The sequence below is a fragment of the Protopterus annectens genome, chromosome 13.part0 (assembly GCF_019279795.1).
Source record: "Protopterus annectens isolate FY-2018-M chromosome 13.part0, PAN1.0, whole genome shotgun sequence".
Taxonomy (NCBI): domain Eukaryota; kingdom Metazoa; phylum Chordata; order Ceratodontiformes; family Protopteridae; genus Protopterus; species Protopterus annectens.
The window spans coordinates 1,153,168,703-1,153,189,451 of NC_056747.1; the positions used below are offsets into that span (position 1 = coordinate 1,153,168,703).

The following is a 20,749-nucleotide window of genomic DNA, read 5'->3' on the forward strand; positions in this document are numbered from 1 at the left end:
CTTGCTTTTGTCTGTACATAATTCATACATAATGAAATAATTGCACATAACTCCAGAACAACACATACCACAGCAGCCTTCAATAGTGTTTTTTTTGTCTGTCACTACCCCTGCTATCTGTCAGTCGTCAGCCCTAACTGGGCCAGTTGGCCCATTTATTCCCCATCACTGGGGTGAGGATTAACCATAAGGGATCATCAGTCAGACAACCATGAGGGGCAGTTCAAGGAGTCTTGTATTTTATGCCATAGCTCCAGCCCAGCCTTGGCAAAATACCAGGGAGGGGCATGCAGTGGGCTGACTGAGGGGGGCATCCCCTAACTTCCAAAAGAGGCATTCCATCCAAGTAGTCCCCCCCCCCCCGAATAAATAGCAGTGGTCTCTTTGATCTGCACCAAGAAGATCTTCTCCTCCAATGTTTCCCCTAACTATGTGCAACCCTCCCTAGCCTGCCCTACACCCCCCCCCCCGGGAGAGACATGCGGGAAATGCTGCTCCACCCCCCACCCCCCATTGTTTTTGCTTGTCTCCTCCAGTGCAAGGGCAGCTAATGAAATCCTGGTCACCTGAATCTCAGCCAGGGTGCTATCCCGATGCATGGGAGTATGCAGACAGCTGATTTTACTATGGCAGGAAACACTTTGTTGAGTAGAACTGCCTAGCTGCATATTATATGATTTGTATATATTTTGAAGAAGCAAAGCTTATCAGTTTGGGAACAAAAATCCTCTTGGCTTTTGCCGTTAGAGACAAGCAGAAGAATAGCTCAGAAGGGAAGGAACTGGGCATCAGAAGGTATTGTTTTCTTTCCCTTTTAACTGGGAGAGGATGGTGGACCAGTACTCAAAATATTTTCCACGGTGGTGACTGTGATAAGTATTTGAGGCTGGCAGAGTAGATTGCGATTAACATACTATAACCACATATGTGATCACCTTATCAAAAAAGTGATCACATTATCAATAACATGATGTAACTGCAGATCCACATTTGTGGTGATAGCTTTAGAGAAGAAAAAATACTATGACTGGGAAAAACTACACACTCAGGCTCATTGTTAGCCCTAAAGGAATGATGGAAAACCCACCTGGAACACAGAGGCAAACCACAATCAAGACAAAAAACAGTCTACATAAAATAAAAAAGGAAAAAAAAAAAACTGGCAGTAATAAATAAACAAAAAAAAAGTCAGACCCATGGGCGCAGGTATGTCACTGGCACCAAAGATACATCAGCACTAGCACCACCTAGTTTATCCTGCTGTGTGACACCACCTATGTGCTATCCTAGGGTGGGGGAACTGAGTTTGGGGACTTTGCTAGTGGCACTGTGTGTATGTTTAACTGAGTTAATTCTACAACTTATATATGCACATGAGAGCTGATCTCTGGGGATGTATATATTTATTATTTCTTAGATAAGCCCACATGGGAAAGTATGAAAAGCTCTCAGGAAAGCAAGGTCTCTCTGACATTAACTGATTTGGCACATATCTGAGTACATTAACATGTTATTATGTGTTAATATTGTGAGAAAAAACATTCTTCCATATATATACTTTAGTGTCCCCTGCTGTCCACAGCAAGGTGAAAAGACAAGATGGGTCAACTTGACTTTCTGGCTTAACCTGCTTACTTTCCTACATCAGGTAAAGCAATCTGCAGTGCAGATCTCAAAACCATGGTGTGCTTTACGAGGAGAGATGTGCCAAGCTTTGGTCCTATTTCAGAATGTAAGCCAATAAAAACTAACTCATGGTTTATAGGTATTCTTGACTGGAAAGGGTGTATTAACAGCAGTGGCAGAGTGCATAGTCAAGAATGAAATGAAATGAAATTAAAAAGATTAAATTATAATTATTATTATTAATAGTAGTAGGTATTACTATTATTATTACAACAAATAACCAGAATTGAGTGGGGAGCTAGCTTTTTCACTCAGAATGTTTGGAGTAATCATTATGAGCTAAATTGGCAAAACCAGCTGATGTTAGTCGGGAAAATAATCTCTTTTATTTTTTCAGCCTGACAAACCTCTTCCAACTGTTCCTGCTCCAACTCCAGGAGATGGGATCCTTAAAGATGGTGGAGAGTATAACCCCCCTGCAGAATCGCTGAAAAGCCGGGACTTTTATACAGACCATCTGGTTACAATGCTTGTACCTATCTTGTTGGCTCTCTTACTCTTAATTATTCTGGCGTACATCATGTTCTGCCGCAGAGAAGGACTGTGAGTTGAAAGTACATGAATTTACCACTCTGTTGCTGTTTGGCATGTGGGGGAAGCAAACGATAACTACATGCTTGTAGAATGTTGCTGAGCTTCACTACAAATAATTTCTGATGGGGAATGCTTAAAGAAATTCTGATTTCTTATTAAAATTTGGTTAGAACTGCACTTGCCCAGCAAGCCATTACAGAAGTAGTGTTTGGTGCTCCAACCTTCAGAGACAGTTTTTGGGTAATGGTCATAGCAGCATGCTATCTTTTATTTCAGGGGCTGGTATCCTTGCAACTCACTTGTGATGGCTGAATGCTCATGAAGTGGGGTGTCTGACTAGTAACAAAAGGAAAATCCTCTGACTTCTTTAGAATGAAGAACCAGAATTCTACACAATGGTGTATCATTCAGTTGACTTGAGATTTGCATCCCAGTTTCGAAGTACCAGCTACATACAAGCAAATATTTCAAGTGACTCACCTTTGACCTTCAGACAGAAATCCTTATTATGCAGTGAAAGGGATGGCCAGACAGGGAGATTAATGATTCCTGCTCCCAGTAAACTGATAGATCTTCCAGAATGTTTCCACTGTTTTTAGTTTAAATGTTGTTTTGTGATCTTGCCTGTGCATTGGATAAGCATGTCCTTGTCATTTTAAATGTATATATCTGTAGTAAAAGGGTCAGTCAGACTGTAACTCCACTGAAATATTAAGATTAATTTGTACTCTTTATTTAAAAGAGTATAAAATATCCAAGTACAAGCGCATTTCTTTTTAATGAAAGATGAACTCCAGTTAAGGAAAATAATTATCTTAAAATCTGAGAAACAAGGCTGCAAGAAGCCTATCTGTTTCTGCCTTACTGTGTTTAGTTTTTTGCTGCCAACAGATAGACCCTTAAATTGTGTGATGCGCACCTATCAGTGAATGTAGTCTGTCATGTTGTTTGTCCATATATTCATTAGTATTTCAACATGTTTCATTTTGTTTTCTTTTAGGGAAAAGAGAGATGAAAGGACTCCTGAGTAAGTTAATTTTAAAATTTATCTAGGTGCCACAATCACATTTTTCATCAGTATTCAACATAACGCTTTGCTTTTACATTAGAACACAATCTTAGACTGTGATATATTGGTTTACACTTAATGCGGCATAACATGGAATTGTTATTTCACACTTGTTGAAACTGCATCCTTATTCACTTGTCAGAGTATTGACTTTTCATCTCACTGTGCTGTGGCACTGGAAATTAATTCTAAAAACAGTACGCAACATGATAGGTACATGCTTGGACCCTGTCCATATACTGGGGATGTGTTGAAATAATAAACTGACAAACTGTATCGGATGGCACCGCTGGCAGTATTTTTTTAGTATATTTATTATGTCATTCTTGGCTTTATGTGGAAGTAAGATTGAAGACAATGAATAGTTTGCCAGAAGAGAGCACAAGGAATCTAATAAAATATCACTAGAAAATGCCATTAATTCCAGTTTAATCGGCTGAAGACTGAGGTTTTACCATACATATAGGGTTAGAGTAAACAGAGTATTTACCTAGGTATTTATTTGCCCCTGTATTCCACTAACTTGATTACATCAGGATGGGAAGCCGTCTCACAGGAAATTATTCCGTACAATGTTTGGAGCCTAGATGGTTATCATGAGGTTTGTGGAAAAGCAATAAAACCACCCAAAGACCTGAACACCTGGTGCAGTCTCCAAAATGCTCATTTTAGTTGCAAATTCTCAGTCAAAAGGTCATGTGATCTTCTGGTCCCTGCTTGACTGTTATTCACAACCTTCCTCCGGCCCTCACCTGAATTCTCCATACAGAAGGAGGAGGAAAACCCACTTATGGCTAAGTGGTTTTAATTTCTTCATATTCAGCAGTTAATGATTATTGTACGCTAGAACCTGCTTACATAAATCATATGTATATGAATATTATGTAATGAATACCATGTCAGACGTGCAAAAATCACTCTTACTCCAGTGTTTTCAGGTGAGGAACACAACAGGTGGGAAAAAAAAACATTCTGAGTCACTGACGGTAGCTTTAAGTAAACTGTATCAGGCACTTTACAGGAAAAATACAACGCTAACACAGTTCTAAAATATCTAGATGCTGTTCTGCTTGCTAGATTGTGTGTTAACTTAGGATCCTTTATTTGTATCCTCTGGGGCTTATTTTCTTTCGTCTAGGTACATAATGTTTTATGTGATAATTAGGTCCAAATAATGACTGAAAGAGGTTTGGTAGGCAAGCCTTCATGTTCAGAGTATTCATAAATAACTACAAAACAGCATCATACAGACGTAGACTGTTACAAAAAGGAAATGCAATATATAAAATATAAAATTAAAAGCACACAAGGTACAATAAAACAAGTATGCAGTTAAAAATAAATAAATGAGATTAATTAAAAGCTACTGAAAAAGCTGTGACTTTAGAGCTTTTCTTTAGGACAACAGTAACTCAAGAGATTAATTTGTAGACAGAAACTAAGTTCAAGGTACATGGGTAAGCGACATGAAAGGCATACTCTTTCTTTGGTAGATTTTAATCAAACCCAGTGGACCAGTGACTTGAAAGCTCCTCTTAACTACAGAATTTTATAAAACCCTGGAGACCTTGTGGAGGCTTACCTCAAAGAACAAAGAGGTTGAATTCACTTACAATGAGACAGAAAGCATTATACTATTGTTACATATTCTAGAAACGCCAACTTCAGAGGTTGCTGTTAAGCGGTTTACTGCATTTTATGAAAAGATAATTTCTGTTTTGCATTAGGATAACCTTATTTTAACAAGTTATGGAGTTTTGTTCTGCTAGCACCTATGTAGACATAACTGTGTCCCTCTGTTCATTATATTCTCTCTGGTTAATATTATTTAAATATTTCTGCCACCACTTTATAATCAGTCTGATATGACCAATGCTTAGTTTTCAAAAGATGTTCTGAGTCTGACCTACTGAATATATTCATCCTGAGAAAATTCTGATGCTTTCCTCTTAGTTTGTGTAAGTGGAATTGGTGATAGGGAATACCAGATGTTTACACATACTTCATTTAGTCTTTGTAAGCCCACAATGGGCAGAAAGATAATTTAAAAATATTTGATGGGTTTATCAAGCACGTATACATTCCTGCTGCCAAGAGCCAGAAATCTGCTTGTCTTTCATTTCGCAGGCTAACCCAAATTGATGTGCATATGTTGGGATGAGGTGGGGTGCAGGAGAGAGCCTCTTCACCCCCTTGGCCACACCATCTGGCTATGTTCATAGGTAGGTACTAGGCTATTGGCCCTAAGGCCTATATAAGCATAGCCAAAAAGGTACCCTGGCTTTTGCCACCCAGGAAAATTATTTTCTTGTGCCACTGTTGAGCAGAGCCACAGAAGTGATCCCCGGGGTGAATTTCCTATTTCCCATCCAATCATCAAGATTTTTTTGAAGAGTGCTAATGAGGAGCTTTGTTTGATATAGATAGGTAGTTTGTTCCAGAGTATGGGAAGTCTCTGGGACAGGAATCTATCCCTCGAGCATGTTCTGTTTATTGTGGTGACAAGGTTTAGGTCCCTAGAGCGTGTAGCTCGGAGGGATTGGGATTTCTTTAAGTGGAGCATGTCCAACAGCTCTGGGTTTGACATAGCTTTGTATGTTAGGCAGAGATTGCCTCTGAGTAGGTGATATGCGACAGAGTAAAGCTGGAGATTTTTGAGACGGTCTGCTTAGGGCATCTGTTTGAGGCCGGTAAGGTATTTCAGCGGCCTTTCCAGTTGTTGTAGATGGCTTGTGAGGTACATACCAAAAGGGGCATTGTACTCTATAATGGGTGTAATGAGTGATGAGTAGAGGGGAACAATTACTTCTTTTTTCCTGGATGAGAAAACTTTTGTGATGAGGCGTGCCACGTAGAAGGATTTCCTGACTACTGTGGCAATGTGATTATCAAAGGAGAGACTACTGTCCACCTGTCCACCTGTGTCCCAAGGTCTCTTATCACACTTTCAGTGTTAAGTTTACTACCGCCTATGTGATAGTTCATGGGTACAGAGTTTTTACCAAAGGGGATGACAATGCACTTTTTGGCACTGAGCTTGAGGCTATGGCTTTGACACCAGGCATCTGTCTTAGTGAGGCCCTTTTGTAGGATGTCCACATTGTTAGGAGTTTCGATTATGGCTCCTAGTTTGCAGTCATCTGTGAACTTCGTTAGCCAAAGACCTTCTGTGTTAGCCTGTACTTCAGAGAAGTAGATACCAAACAGGAGAGGACCCAGGACTGAACCTTGTGGTACTCCACTTGTCACTGGTCTGAAGTCGGATTTGGAGTCTGCTACTTTCACAGTGTGGGTTCTGTCAGTGAGCCAGTTGGCAACCCATCTTGTGACATAAGGATTTATACCTAGTTTAGTGAGTTTATCTATAATACCACAGTGGGGGGGTGGTGGTGTCGAAAGCCTTGGCGAGATCTAGATAGGCTGTGTGAATCACGTTACCCTCGTCTGCGGCTTTGGTGACTGCTTCACAGAGGTCTATCAGGTTTAGGAGACATGATCTGCCTTTTACAACCCGAACTGGGTGGGGTCCAGAGTTTGGAGATTACCAATGTCATTGTTTATAAGTTCCATGATGATACGTTCCATGGCCTTGCAGACCATGCGCGTTAGGCTAATGGGGCGGTAGCTCCCGGGGTCCATGGTGGATCCCCCTTTGTGGAGTGGGATAACCATCACTGTGCACCATTCAGTGGGCACAAAGCCTGAAGTGAGGCTATGATTGAACATGGTACCTTAGGTGGGGTGCCATTTCATTCTGTAGTCCATGTAGAATGCAGCCTGGGATGTTGTCAGGTCCCATGGATGCTGTGTTCTTGGCTTTGGAGAGTGTGGTTTTTACCTGTGCAGCTGTGATTACAGGAACTTTGCATTCTTCTAGTATAGAGATGGGCCCTTTAGGGGGTGAGAGGGGGGTAAAGTTAGCACTGAATCCATCTGCCAGGATGTTGGCAATATTAGTTGGTTCTGTATATTTAGTGCCATTGTGCTGTAACTCAGAGCAGATCTGAGTGTTGCCATTGAGATTCTTGACATAGCTATAGAATGCTTTGTGTGGCTGTCTTTAGAATCAGTGGCAATTTTGTTTTCGTAACTAGCTTTGGAGGATTTTATGAGGGGTCTCAGCTTCTTACTGGGGCTGACCAGGGAGTTCCTCCAATCATGGGATTTTACTCTTTTTTGAAACAGTTTCTTTCTTCTGTTGTAGAGTTTGTTTATGGCAGGGGACCACCAGATTGGCTTAATTTTTTTGGAAGATAGCATCTTGGTTCTGTTAGGGATAGCACGATCCATGCAGTCGTGTAAGTGCTTATAAAGTGCAATTGTGTAGGATTCAGCAGTCGTACCTCTATTGTCCGTCTGCATGGGTGTCGTGAAGTTTGCCACTTCTGTCTTAAGAAGCGTGAAGTTGGCTTTGGAGAAATTTTTTACGGTAGTTTCCCTGATGGGGGTGGGGGCCGGATGTAGATGTCTAGGGTGATTAGCTAGTGGTTGGATCTGACCAACGAGGAATTGACCTTTGGTGTGGAACACCGGTCACCCATGTTGGTAATGACCAGGTCTAGGATATTGCTGCCCCTGGTAGGGGTGTGGATAAGTTGATCCAAGGCATTGGAATTTATCAATTCCAGAAAACATTGAGCAAAAGATTTGGTACATGAGTAGCTTTCCCAATGAATGGTGGGATAGTTGAAATCGCCCATTATTAGGGTGTTGGGTTGTGCCCTAATATTTTCCAGTGTATCAAGAAATGAGGAGTGGGAATCCTGGGGCATGGTGGGGGATCTGTAGCAAGCTACAATTTGGATTGCGGTCTTGCCCAGAGTAAGTTGCACTTGGATAATCTCAGATGCATTATGCTGAGCAACTAGCCTGGAGGTGTGGATATCCTTAATGAATATGGACACACCTCCGCCTTTAGTGTTTCGGTCCAGGTTAGGTGGCCGAAAGGTGTGGCATGAATTATAGCCTGGTAATGCAGGGGTGGTCTCTGGAGCCTTGAGCCAGGTCTCTGACACTGCACAGATGTCGATGTTCTCCATTTTAAGGAGTGCCTCGAGTGAGTGCATTTGGAGGTTTAGACTTCTAGCATTAAGTACCGTTACCCTCAGACTTTGCTTGCTTGTACCTGTTATGGTGGTGAATTTGTCATTTGAACCTTGCCTAAAAAAGGCACTATAGGGGTGGCAAGAGCCTTAGCCAGTATCCAGAATCCCAAGGATGACAGGCGCAGGCCATCTCTGGGAAAGTATTGTGGTCTGTCGATCGTGTCATCCCAGGCAGACAGATACTGGATCTCCAAGATCAGAGGGCTCTTCCATGGCTGTTTTCATGTAGTCCAGGGAGGTACGTCTCAGGTCATTCACACCAACATGGACAATGACAGTGTCATATATGTACTTGTTGTGGAGTGACCTCAGTGCGTGGGTTATGTGACGGATCCTGGCACCTGACAGGCAGCTGACAGTATCCTTCTCCTTGTTTAGCCTGGTGAGTGAGACATCGGTGTGCCTGACTATAGAGTTACGTATTTCTAGTGTGTTGGGTACGTTGTTTTGCCTTATGGGCTGTGGTTGATTGGCACACTGAGTCTGTGGGTTATGTGTCATTTGGGTTGTGTTGGGGGGTGGAGGTTGCTTGCATTTCTGCTTTGGAGGTCTCTGTTGCTTGGGCAAATTATTATTGAGAGCCTCCGCAAATGTTTTTGTGTTTCTATGTGTGGATTTTGGTGGCGTAGGTTTTTAGGGAGTATGTGATGTGTGTGGTGTGATGCAAGTGTTTACCTTCTCCTCTTGACTGTCTAGTCCAGTCATGGCTGAAGAGAGCTTTGCTTCTAGTTTGGCTATATAAGTGCATCTCTCACAGGTTGTAGTGTTGGCTGGTAGGAGGAGAGGGTTGTCTGTGTACATGAAGCAATAGCTGCATTGCCCCAAGATGCCCAGATTCATCAGGTAGACAGGAGAAAACACCGGGAGCTGACCCTTAGACATGCCTGGATAGGTGCTTATTTATTAAGTACTTAAAACTGTTTTCCTCTAGATAAGTGAGGAAAGTTGAGTGCTGTAGTAATTAGTAGCTTATTTAGTGCTTACAACGAGATCTGAACAAGTGCTGAGCTCAAAGAAACATATTTGAGTGCTAAAACTAAAAAACTGACTAGTTCTTAGGGGAAATTTGAAGAGCAGATTTTATGGCGCCAGAATAGTTTAACCCTAACTAAGCGGCGATGCATAAAGTGTATTTTTTTTTACCAGTAGCAAATGAGCAAACTGATTTAAACAAATTAACAAATTGACCAATAAGAGCTAAAAACAGAACCCTGTTCCAGCAGTCTTTGATCAGACAAGTTCTAACTGCACACTCCTGCCACTAGGGTGCAGGGGAACCTTCTCCAAAAAAGATGGTCTGGGTTAGTGCTCAAGTTATACAAACAAAGCTAGATTCAGCAGGTCTGAATTTAGTCTGTGCTACAGCAAACAAGGTGTACAAATTTCAGAAATAAACAGTTCAAATAAGCAGGCACAATAAGCCTCTAACCAGAAACTCCCAGCTCAGAAGGGCAGAATCTACCCTCTCCTCCCACAAGAGTGCAGACCACACCTTCTTAATGTAAAACAAATGGTCTGAGGCCCAAGTACGTAAACCAAATGCTTAGAATAACAGTTACAATTTAATCAGGCTACTAACAAGCAGTAATAAATGCACCAGAATAAATGCAATTAAGTACTTTTAAGAACAGGCAGCAAAAGCAAAATAAAGTAATAAAGTAGGAAGAAACACAAATACAGTAAAAGCAGATGAATAAAGTACATTTTTTATATAACAATAGAAAACGAGCAAACTGATTTAAACAAATTACCCACTTAACCAGTAAAAAGTTCAAAACTGAGCCCTGTTCCAGCAGTCTTTAATCAGACAAGTTCTAACTGCACACTCATAGCCACTAGGGTGCAGGGGAGCCTTCTCCAAAAAAGATGGCCTGGATCAGTGCTCAAGTTATACAAAGCTAGATTCAGCAGGCCTGAATCTAGTCTATGCTACAACAAACAAGGCGCACCAATTTCAGAAAGAAATGGTTCAATTAAGCAGGCACAATAAGCCTTTAACCAGAAATTCTCAGCTCAGAGGGGTAGAATCTAGCCTCTCCTCTCACAAGAGTGCTGACCACAAACCTTCTTAATGTAAAATAACTGGCCTGAAGCCCAAGTGCTTAAAACAGAACTAATAAACTTTTAGAATAACAGCCACTGAGCCCTCAATCAGCAGTTCCCAACTTAGAAGGGCGTAAGCTATCTGTCCTGCACAACAATGCAGATCACAAACCTTAATGTAAAATGACTGGTCTGAAGCCCAGGTGCTTAAACCAGATGGCTTTGAATAGCAGTTACAGTTTAACCAAGCTACTACCAAGCAGTAATAAGTGCAGCAGAATAAGGACAATTGAGTACTTTCAAGAAGAGGCAAAAGCAAAATAATGTAATAAAGTAGGAAGAAACACAAATATAGTAAGAGCAGATGAATAAAGTGCATTTCTTTCTCTGTATTAGGTAGAATGAGCTAATGACACTAGACTGGGAGGAGTGTCACAGATCAAATATACAGCAGGGGTGGGCAGTTGCAAAGCCACCAAGTATAAGAAGAAGAAGATACCAATAGAGAGGGAGGGTGAAAACACACAAGTTGTTAGACCACTATTTAACACAGCAGGAATAAGGGTGGGAGAAAAAAACAGCAATTTCAGCATAGATCAGAAGCCAGCAAATATATATCTAAATCAATCAAGCAAAAAAAAAAAAAAAAGGATAATACAGAACTTTGAAAAGAAGTGCCAGAAGAATGTACTTATCACTGTATATTTCAAATTGTTTCAGTAGCACTTTCAGTCAGAACACAAGGACCTTCAAGCAATGAATGCAGAGGTTAACAACAGGGAATATTAATTATACTAGCAAGCCTTGAAACAATCAGATAAAACTCAAAAAGTTGTTAGACCACTATTTAACACAGCAGGAATAAGGGTGGGAGAAAAACAGCAATTTCAACATAGATTAGAAGCCAGCAAATATATATCTAAATCAATCAAGCAAAAAAACAGGATAATACAGAACTTTGAAAAGAAGTGCCAGAAAAATATACATATCACTTTATATTTCGAATTGTTTCAGTAGCACTTTCAGTCAGAACACAAGGAGCTTCAAGCAATGAATGCAGAGGTTAACAACAGGGAATATTAATTGTAATGTTGGGCTTTACATGAATTTCTAGTAGCAGTAATACATAGAACTTGAATGAGCATTACTGGTCTGGTTTTTGGTGTAATATAGTTGTGGGTCATTTTACCTTTAACACTGCTGCTTTTCCTAGCAATATCCCTTGTGTGTCTTTTGGCCTCTAATAAATAGAAAAAAAAAAAAATACTATGATCCTCATTTTACTATTAGTCTGTTATTTATTTTTATGTGCTCAGCCTGAAAGTTAGTAATGACTGAGGGAGGAATTCAAAGACTTGTTGTGCTTTCGGCTTTTCCCTGTTAGGGGTCGCCACAGTGGAACTCCGATTTTTACGTGCTGAGTTGCCGGCCCTGACACACAGCCTTCAACGAAGGTATGCCCATTCACGCATGTCTCCACACAGAAGACACTCTAGCTGAGAATCGAACAGGACAATGTCTTACTGTGAGGCGACAACGCTACCACAGTACCACCACCGCAGTGAGGAATTCAAAGAGTATTTTTATAGAATAAATCACACAAGTTCCTTATGATAAGCTGTCTGTACATTAGATGTGATGGTAACTATGCAAGTTACAAATGTAATTCTGCCAGTTGTTGCATAGAATAACTCTGTGTAAGGGGTTTATAATGATTTGTGCTGTCCCTGTGATTCATTAATGCCTAAGTATACACTGTTCTGAGTGAACAGACAACACAAGCATAACTCACACCTTCTTCTTCTTCTTCCTAGTTTTAGTTTTCCTACCAATTTTCTTGCAGCTTTAAATACTGAGGGGATTCATAGAAGTTACCACATAGCGTAGTCTATATGTACACTTAGTATAATCTTTGTGAGTGACTAGAAAGCACAAGAAATGTGGTAGGGATGTGCTTGAATACAGATTGTGCACACTTAGTGTAGGTGTTTAATTTCATAGTGGAGTACAAATGAATATCCTATATTAGAGGGATTCCTAACTCATACACCCAGTAGATGAGAAACACTGGGAACAGTTACACACTTGTGGTGTTATAGCACACAGACAGATTGTGTAGTCCAAACCAGGGGAGCAGGCTCTCTTCTTTACTATGGGTAGTACTTTTCCGAGATGACACATTACTTTGCAGAAGATGGTCAGCCATACCTCCTAAGCACTTCCTCTGCACATGGCCCTACATTCCTGCAGAACCATTACCCAGAATGTTCTGCATGTTGCCTCGTTATGCCATGCCTTGAAATATGTATGGCACTGTCACAGTTTGATGTTGTGTTTAGTTATACTGGGCATAACTTGGCCCTTTAGCACAATGATTCATTGGAGTAAATGCGGGGTAACGTTTTTTTTTTTTTCTTTTCTTATGCCACACTGCTTCATAATAGTGTGTTTTGCTTGTTTTAACATTCACACTATGATGAGCATTACAGAGGCACATTTTGCCAGCAGCACTTAGCAGAACCCTGCAGTATGTGAACCAGGGCTCATTAATATTACAGAGTTTGTGCTGCTGATGCCAACTTAAAGCATCTTATCTACAGCAGAAATATCCTACATTTAGAAGATTATGTATCAGCAGGACTGGCTAGGGAAGGCGATGGAGTGATTAATCTTGCACAGTTCTCTCAGACAGACTGGAGAGGATCTTTTTTCCACCTCACTATTTAAAGGCACCTCACAGTGGTTGCTTTATTATTTATAATGGTAGCCATGTTTGAGTGAAATAGTGGTCATGGACTTCTGAGTTGTCAGTAATCACCTTGACTTTATACAGAGCTTTAGCTCTACCCCTCCACTTGAATTATCCTTTATGCATACCTCAGAAACAAGACTGTTCATCTATGGGTACTCTATCTTGGACTACAGCCTCTCAGATTCTATCACAGTAAATCTCCAACAAAAACAGAAAAGTCTTTGAGCCTCCCCTATATATCTGAAGAGAACTTTGGGCCTCCCCTTCTGGAGAATGCATACGCTACAATGTACTGAAGTGCAATGACTTTGCTCCCTCTAACACACAAACTCACATACTGAGAATAACTAAACTTTGGACTACTAGATTATTCTTTTACTGCTTATCTGTATCCAGATAAGCAAATTCATTGACTGCTTCCTTCTTCATTTACTCTGATTCCCCATAAACAGTACAGAATTGCTAATGTTTAAAGCACACTGTAGTTTTAGATTTGCTTGGGCCTCTACTGAGAGAGTTCTGGGCCTCTGCAAGAAGGCTATCCTCCATATTTGAAGGACTTTGGAAGACATTTTTTTCAGACTTTGCATGCACACTGTCATAGCTACAGTAATATTTTCTGGGATGGGCTTGTGCATTACTGAATCTCATACACAGAATGCGTCCCTTGCATCTTACTATCAAGGATATTATTGTTGATATAGAGCTTATTGGTACTTTGCTCTTCTTTTAATGCTTTGTTGCATAATGCTGTTGTGTGATCTGTTTTTATTTCCTTTTCTGTTTCTTTTCTTGTTCAGCTTACAGCTATTCCACCACCACACCATTCAGGATAACTACAGTGAACTAAGGAATATGGCTGACAACCGAGAAGTGCCACGGCCCCTCTCAACACTACCGATGTTTAACCTTAGAACAGGAGACAGGATGCCACCATTACAACAGCCCTTCAGTACTGATAGTTCACGGGTTCCTCTTGTCATGGCTGAGCAACAGGCTTGACCAGGTGCGTAGGCCAAATATTTATTTATTACAGGATACTTATTGCCTCGCATGCAGTATGCATTGGTGGTGGTGTAAATATCTAATGCACATGCAATGTAAGACTTCAAATAATTGTTTTTCAGTGTAGTTTGTTCTGGTTTTCCTCACAAGACTTACTGGATAGCTTTGGTCATCAGCTCTGTGCATATACATTATGCAGTATCCCTCTCAGCAAACAGATGCTGAGAGGTCAAGATGTGTCCTGGACTCAGTCCGTCTTTATGGCTAGTGTATTAGGTCAGTCCACCTTCTGTGGTTCAATTCCAAACTGTTGACTAACTTCCGTATAATTCTTCTGCCAGGAAATATCACTGGATCACTATTACACCAGATTATAATTCAGCTTAAAGTGTTTTGGTTGTGCAATGGCAGACTGATTACATGCCGCTGATATACACCACATGTATGAGGTAGAAATGGATTATGAGAGGAGTCAGCAAGGATATAGACTCCAGCAGGTGAAAGAACCTGGATGTGTAACATCATGGTGAAAGGAAGTATTGCATTGTCAAGCACTCAAACAGTTAAGTAGTTATACTAATTTTAGATTTATGAGGGTAGATAAAGGCAATGGGGTGGTTATTATGGAGAATAGAGAATATAATAAGGCTATGAATACTCTACTATCAGACACAGAGAACTATAAAAAAGTGTTGAAGGATTTAGTAAGGAGGAGCTATCAAGAAATAGACCTTTCTCTTTTAGCCATGTTACATCAAAGGTATATTACTGGCGACTTATTTGAATTTTTGGTAGCTGAGTAACCACAGTTGGGTACACTGGTGTACCCAAAGTACATAAAGATAGCTTACATCCTCCATTCAGGCCCATTGTCTCTGCAGCTTACAATAAAACTGCTCGTATTTACATTGTTTAGACATGATCTTAAATCCAATAGTACAATGCAGCACATTTTATTCAAAAGATTCATGGATTTTTCTGAATGAGCTTAAAAGTCATTTGTTTACACAACATGAATCTTTTTTATGCACTTTAGATGTTTGTTTATTATATACCTCTTTTGAACAAGAGGAAGGCTTAGATTTTTGTCAGGCTTTATCTTAGTAAATATGCAAAGGATTTTGATTTAGACATTAACATGATCTGTCAGCTATTGGAACTGGCACTTAGTAATATTTTTTTCACATTTGGGGGTGGCATTTACCAACAAACTAGTGGAGTTGCAATGGAGGTCTGGGTGGCCCCAGCTTTTGATAACCTTATGTGGTGGTGGGAGTATGAATTTTTATGTAAGTTATCACACTACAAATTTGTCAGTTTGTAAAAAAGATATATTGATGACTTTTTTCATCTGGACTGGGGATGTCTCAGAATTTCAAGAATTTCTTCAACAAATTAATAATAGTGTTTCATGGTTGAAATTCACAGAGAGTAACAGAGGCATTACTGTACATTTTTTAGACACTGAAGTTACTATAAAAACAAAGGAATGTAAGTTTATTAGCAACATTTTTTGCAAAGAGACTTTTGCTAACAGTTATCTTCATTTTAATAGTTCTCACCATACCTTTATGAAATTCAATGTTTTCAGAGGGCAGGTTATTAGGGTGATTAGGTTAATTAGTGAAGATGAGCTTTTTTAGAAGTGGAAACTCTTAGGTTCATAGGTTCATAGATTAGTACTAGGCTAACTGCCTTTGCAAGCCATTTTAAGCCTAGCCAGTTATTCCTTGTGAGACTCAAACCCTGCACCTTGTGTTTGTAAGGCAAACACCTTAGCCATTAAGCCACCCTCCCAACCCTTATTAACTTTTTTTCAAAATGGGGGTATCCGATTGAGAAACTTAAAAGTAATTTCAAATAATGTTATCAAACAAAGAAATTTAAAGCTCCCACCAATTTTAAAAGCAGAGTTTATTGTAAAAAGGACAACTTGTGACCCCGGAAAAGAGAAGCACCAAGATTTTAGCTGTTCTTTTCCAATACCAATGTCTATAGACAGACCCCAGATTTGAGAAATTTTAACTAACAACTGTCTAAAATTTTAGGACCTAGTACTAAGTTTATTTACAAAAAGACAAAAAAATTAAAACAGATTTTAGAACAGTCATCTGAAATCAACAGAGACAGTAAAAAGATAAGATCTTGTGGGATGTTTGCATGTCAAAACTGCTTTTATTATAAGTTTATTTTAACCATGGTCAGTTTTTATTTTAAACATATAAATTATCATTTTACAGCCAAAGACCAGTATAATTGTCAAAGTAAGGGTTTAGTTTATCTTGCCATTTGTTCAATTTGTGACAGTTTTTATGTGAGTAAAACCACAAGAAGGTTGGCCGATAGAATGAAAGAACACATTTTAACAGTTAAAAAAAAGACAGCACAAACACTTCAGCAAGGCATGCTCAAAATTGCAAGGACTTTAGGAAATTTTGATTTTTGGTTGTAGAAAAGATTGTTGTGGATGAGATCTATGAATACGTAAGGAAGAATTCTAACAGAAAAAGGAATCTCGAATACAAAGAATACAAATTAATGAAGGAGATACAAGAAAACAACAATTTAAGGGTTATGAAACCCGACAAGGGGGGCAGAATGGTACTATATGACAGGGGTGAATATATAAATAAAATCCATGAGATTTTACTAAACTCTGGGAATTATGACATATCGTCTATCAATGAAGTCAACATAGCCTACCACAAAATTGATCTATGGTTGGAAGAAATGTTATTGGACGATAGGATAGATAGTGATATGTATAATTTTTTGAAGGTGGAGCATCCGGTTATTGGCACCATCGTAGGTATTCCTAAAGTACACAAAAACCCTAACGACCCCCCTTTTCGGCCTATAATCTCAGGTAGTAAATCTAAAACCTTCCCCTTTGGGAAGGTAATTGACAGCTGGTTAAAGCACATATATAAAAAATCAGTGCATTTGATAATTGATTCCTGGGATTTTTTAGGGAGACGTAATACAGAAACTATTACTACAGAAACTTATTTGGTAACCATTGATATAGTAGACCTCTTTTCTAGTATACCTCAGAAGGAAGGGTTGTGTAGGTTTAACAACAGTATAGTAAAATATGGGGAAGTACAATGGGAAAACATTTCCTTGATCATGGAATTTATGGAAATAGTGTTAAACCATAATTACATTCTTTTTGAAGGGGAATACTATCGACAAAATAAAGGAGTTGCGATGGGTGCAACATGTGCTCCCATTTTTGCCAATATGTTTTTGATTGATTGGGAGACAGAATACATTCTTTCTACATAATGGAAGAACAACATTTCGTGCTATCTGAGGTTTTTGGATGACATATTTATGTTGTGGAATGCAAGTATAGACAAGTTTAAGGAATTTATGGACTATCTAAACACTAGATGTGACTATTTGAGGTTCACATACAATATAGATAAAAAATCAATTCCATATCTGGATACTCATATAATTATTGACAAAGGAAGGTTAAAGTCAAAGATTTATAGAAAGAGTACTTTTAGCAGCACTTACTTAGAGTATACTAGTTGTCACCCCATTAGTCAAAAGAGAAGTATCCTTAAAGGGCAATGTGTACGAGCCGCCAGGATGACCACTGACTATACAGATTTAGTAAATGAATTGGACTATATAGGAAAAATGTTTAAAACCAGTGGGTATCCTGTAGCCCTGATTTATGACACCATAAAATATGTCATGCACCAATGGGGAATAAAGTACAAATCTATTTTAGGAAATAGAGATGTGGACATAGAGGGTGATGTTAAAATCAATGAAGTAAATGATCCAGATGGATACACGAAAGCATGTATTTTACAATATGCTCCTGAGACACAGGACATAACTAGAATTATATCTAGTAACTGGAATATACTGAAAACTGACAACAATTTGTTTAAAATAGTTGGAAACAAACCATATTTTGTTTCAAAAACAGGAATTAACCTTAAAGTTGAATTAGAAAGGAAAATTACAGATCAGAAAGCAACAAAGGGGACAGGTACCACTAAATGTGGGAACTGTAATCAATGTCATTTAATTAGCAACAATCCATCTGTAACCCTGGAAGACATTAACAACACTACTGTATGGTTCCGGAAAGGGAATTGTAGGACTAGACATGTCGTGTACATGGCAAAGTGTAATAATTGTCTGTGTTTCTATGTGGGAAAGATGGACAGATGTCTCCGAAATAGAATATATGAGCACTGTTATAAAATCAAGAAGCAAGACACAAAGAATGCACTATGGAGACATCTTGAAGGGAATAGTAAATGTAATACATTCAATTTTGGTATACTTGAATGTGTAAAAGTAAATCCTAGAGGGGGAAGTGTCAAATATGTATTAGGAGAGAAAGAGACCAGATGGCAGATCAAATTAAATTCTTCTGTTCATCCTGGGTTGAATGATTCAATTTCTATAAAGCCAATACTGGAAAACAACAGGTAATGGAATATTTTATGACATTTTATGATGTATTTGGTCATATGATTGATAAAATTAATTTATAATTTACATTCATATTATTTATTTTGTCTTTATAAAGATATTAGGTGTATATGAATTTAGACACTATATTAGTATGGCATCGTTTGAACAGAGAGCACTGGCACTTTAAATAGTATAGGATCAACTAATTGTTTAATTATATGCATATTTTTAAATGAAATTAGTATAAAAGTTTGGTGAATGTAATTAAAGGTTGTTCTGATGAAGTCTACATGGTAGATGAAAGCGCTTAACTTGAAGCATTTGTTTGGTTGTTTTTTTAGCCTTTTAAATAACTTTTAATTATTAAAGTGATTGAACAAGTACTTTCAGTGCACAGTGACTTTCCTTGGGATCCTCGAACCTTTTTTGGTGTTTTTTTACATAGTCGAGTGTTCGGGACTACTTGTGGTTTTCTTCTATAACCTTATTATCCTATTCCCCACTGTCAATAAATGCAAATAAAAATATGTCATCACACGCAAACTGTGCTACTTCAGTTTATGGCAAAATGTACTCTCCCTCCATTACCCTCTATTTTCTATAAAGCCCTACATTTTTCAATCAAGCTTATTAACCTGTATCATTACTTATTTTGTATTTCCTGTGTTCCTAAAACCATAAAACTAGTTGTGCCAAGATCACGCATTAGCTTATCTTAAGATTTAGTTACTTCCCTCTTTTCTTATAGTCTGCAAAACATCAACAGTTTGTTTCAGCTGTTCTACACTACAACAAAGGCACAAAATATAAGTTCATTCTGTATGTATACCCTATTTCCAACCATAGCATTTTAAATACACTATGTAGCCCACATTTTTATACCCATTTCCATAAATTTAGTCCTAAACAGACATCTAAGGTGTATATATATATATATATATATATATATATATATATATATATATATATATATATATATATATACACACACACACACACACACATATTTATTTTTATATATATATATATATATATATATATATATATATATATATATATATATATATATATTTATTTATATATATTCATTATATATATATATATATATATATATATATATATATATATATATATATATGAGTCTATTGTGATTAATCAAAAGTACACTTACCCAAATCACACATCAGCGAACTGAATTCTATGAAAGACCAAATTAATGAAACCCAGATCACCGACAAGTAAATGAACGGTAAGTAATCACTTGACCATCATGACAAAACAACTAATCGGAGCACATTCGAACCTACCCAAGTGGGGGGCTTTGCCCCCACACCCCTCTAACTGAATATACCAACTCCAAGATCGTACTACATTAGAGAAAAGGACAAAATTCACCATGGTGGCCAAGTGGTTACTTATCATTTGTTTACTTGTTGGTGATCTGGGTGTCGTTGTTTTGGTCTTTCGTAGAAGTGAGTTTCGCTGTTGTGCGATTCCGGTAAGTGGATATAAAATGTTTACACACCCCTGTTAAAAATGCCAGGTTTTTGTGATATGAAAAAATAAGACCACAACAAATCATTTCAAAACATTTACCACCTTTAATGTGACCTATGATCTATACAATTCAATAAAAAAGCAAACAAATCTGTTACGGAAAAAAATATAAAAAAATAAAAAATGTACAATATGCTGGTTGCATAAGAATGCACACCCTTAAACCAATACTTTGTTGTGTGTGCACATCCTTAAACTAATACTTTGTTGAAGCACCTTTTGATTTAATTACAGCATTCAGTCTTCTTGGGTAGATGTCTATCAGCATGGCACATCTTCACTTGGCAGTATTTGCCCACTCTTCCTTGCAAAAGCACTCCAGATCTGTCAGATTGCAAGGGCATCTCTTGTGCATAGCCCTTTTCAGGTCACCCCACAGATTTTCTATTGGATTTATGTCTGTGCTCTGGCTGGGTCATTCCAAAACTTTAATTTTCTTTTGGTGAAGCCATTCTTTTGTTGATTTGGATGTATGCTTGGGGTCATTATCATGCTGAATGGTGAAATGCCACTTCATCTTCAGCTTTCTAGCAGACACCTGAAGGTTTTGGG

The 20,749-nt window shown here is 38.5% G+C and overlaps 1 protein-coding gene across 1 annotated transcript in view; it reads left to right on the forward strand.

Annotated features, from left to right (window-relative positions):
• The window catches only part of SGCA (sarcoglycan alpha), a 358,162-nt gene that overhangs the window by 317,630 nt on the left and 19,783 nt on the right, over window positions 1–20,749 (forward strand). The window contains exons 7-9 of the mRNA XM_044055148.1: window positions 2,024–2,229; window positions 3,221–3,247; window positions 13,990–14,195. Coding sequence (XP_043911083.1) covers window positions 2,024–2,229; window positions 3,221–3,247; window positions 13,990–14,191 — 435 coding nt within the window. The 3' untranslated portion in view covers window positions 14,192–14,195. The remainder of the gene's footprint in view (window positions 1–2,023; window positions 2,230–3,220; window positions 3,248–13,989; window positions 14,196–20,749) is intronic.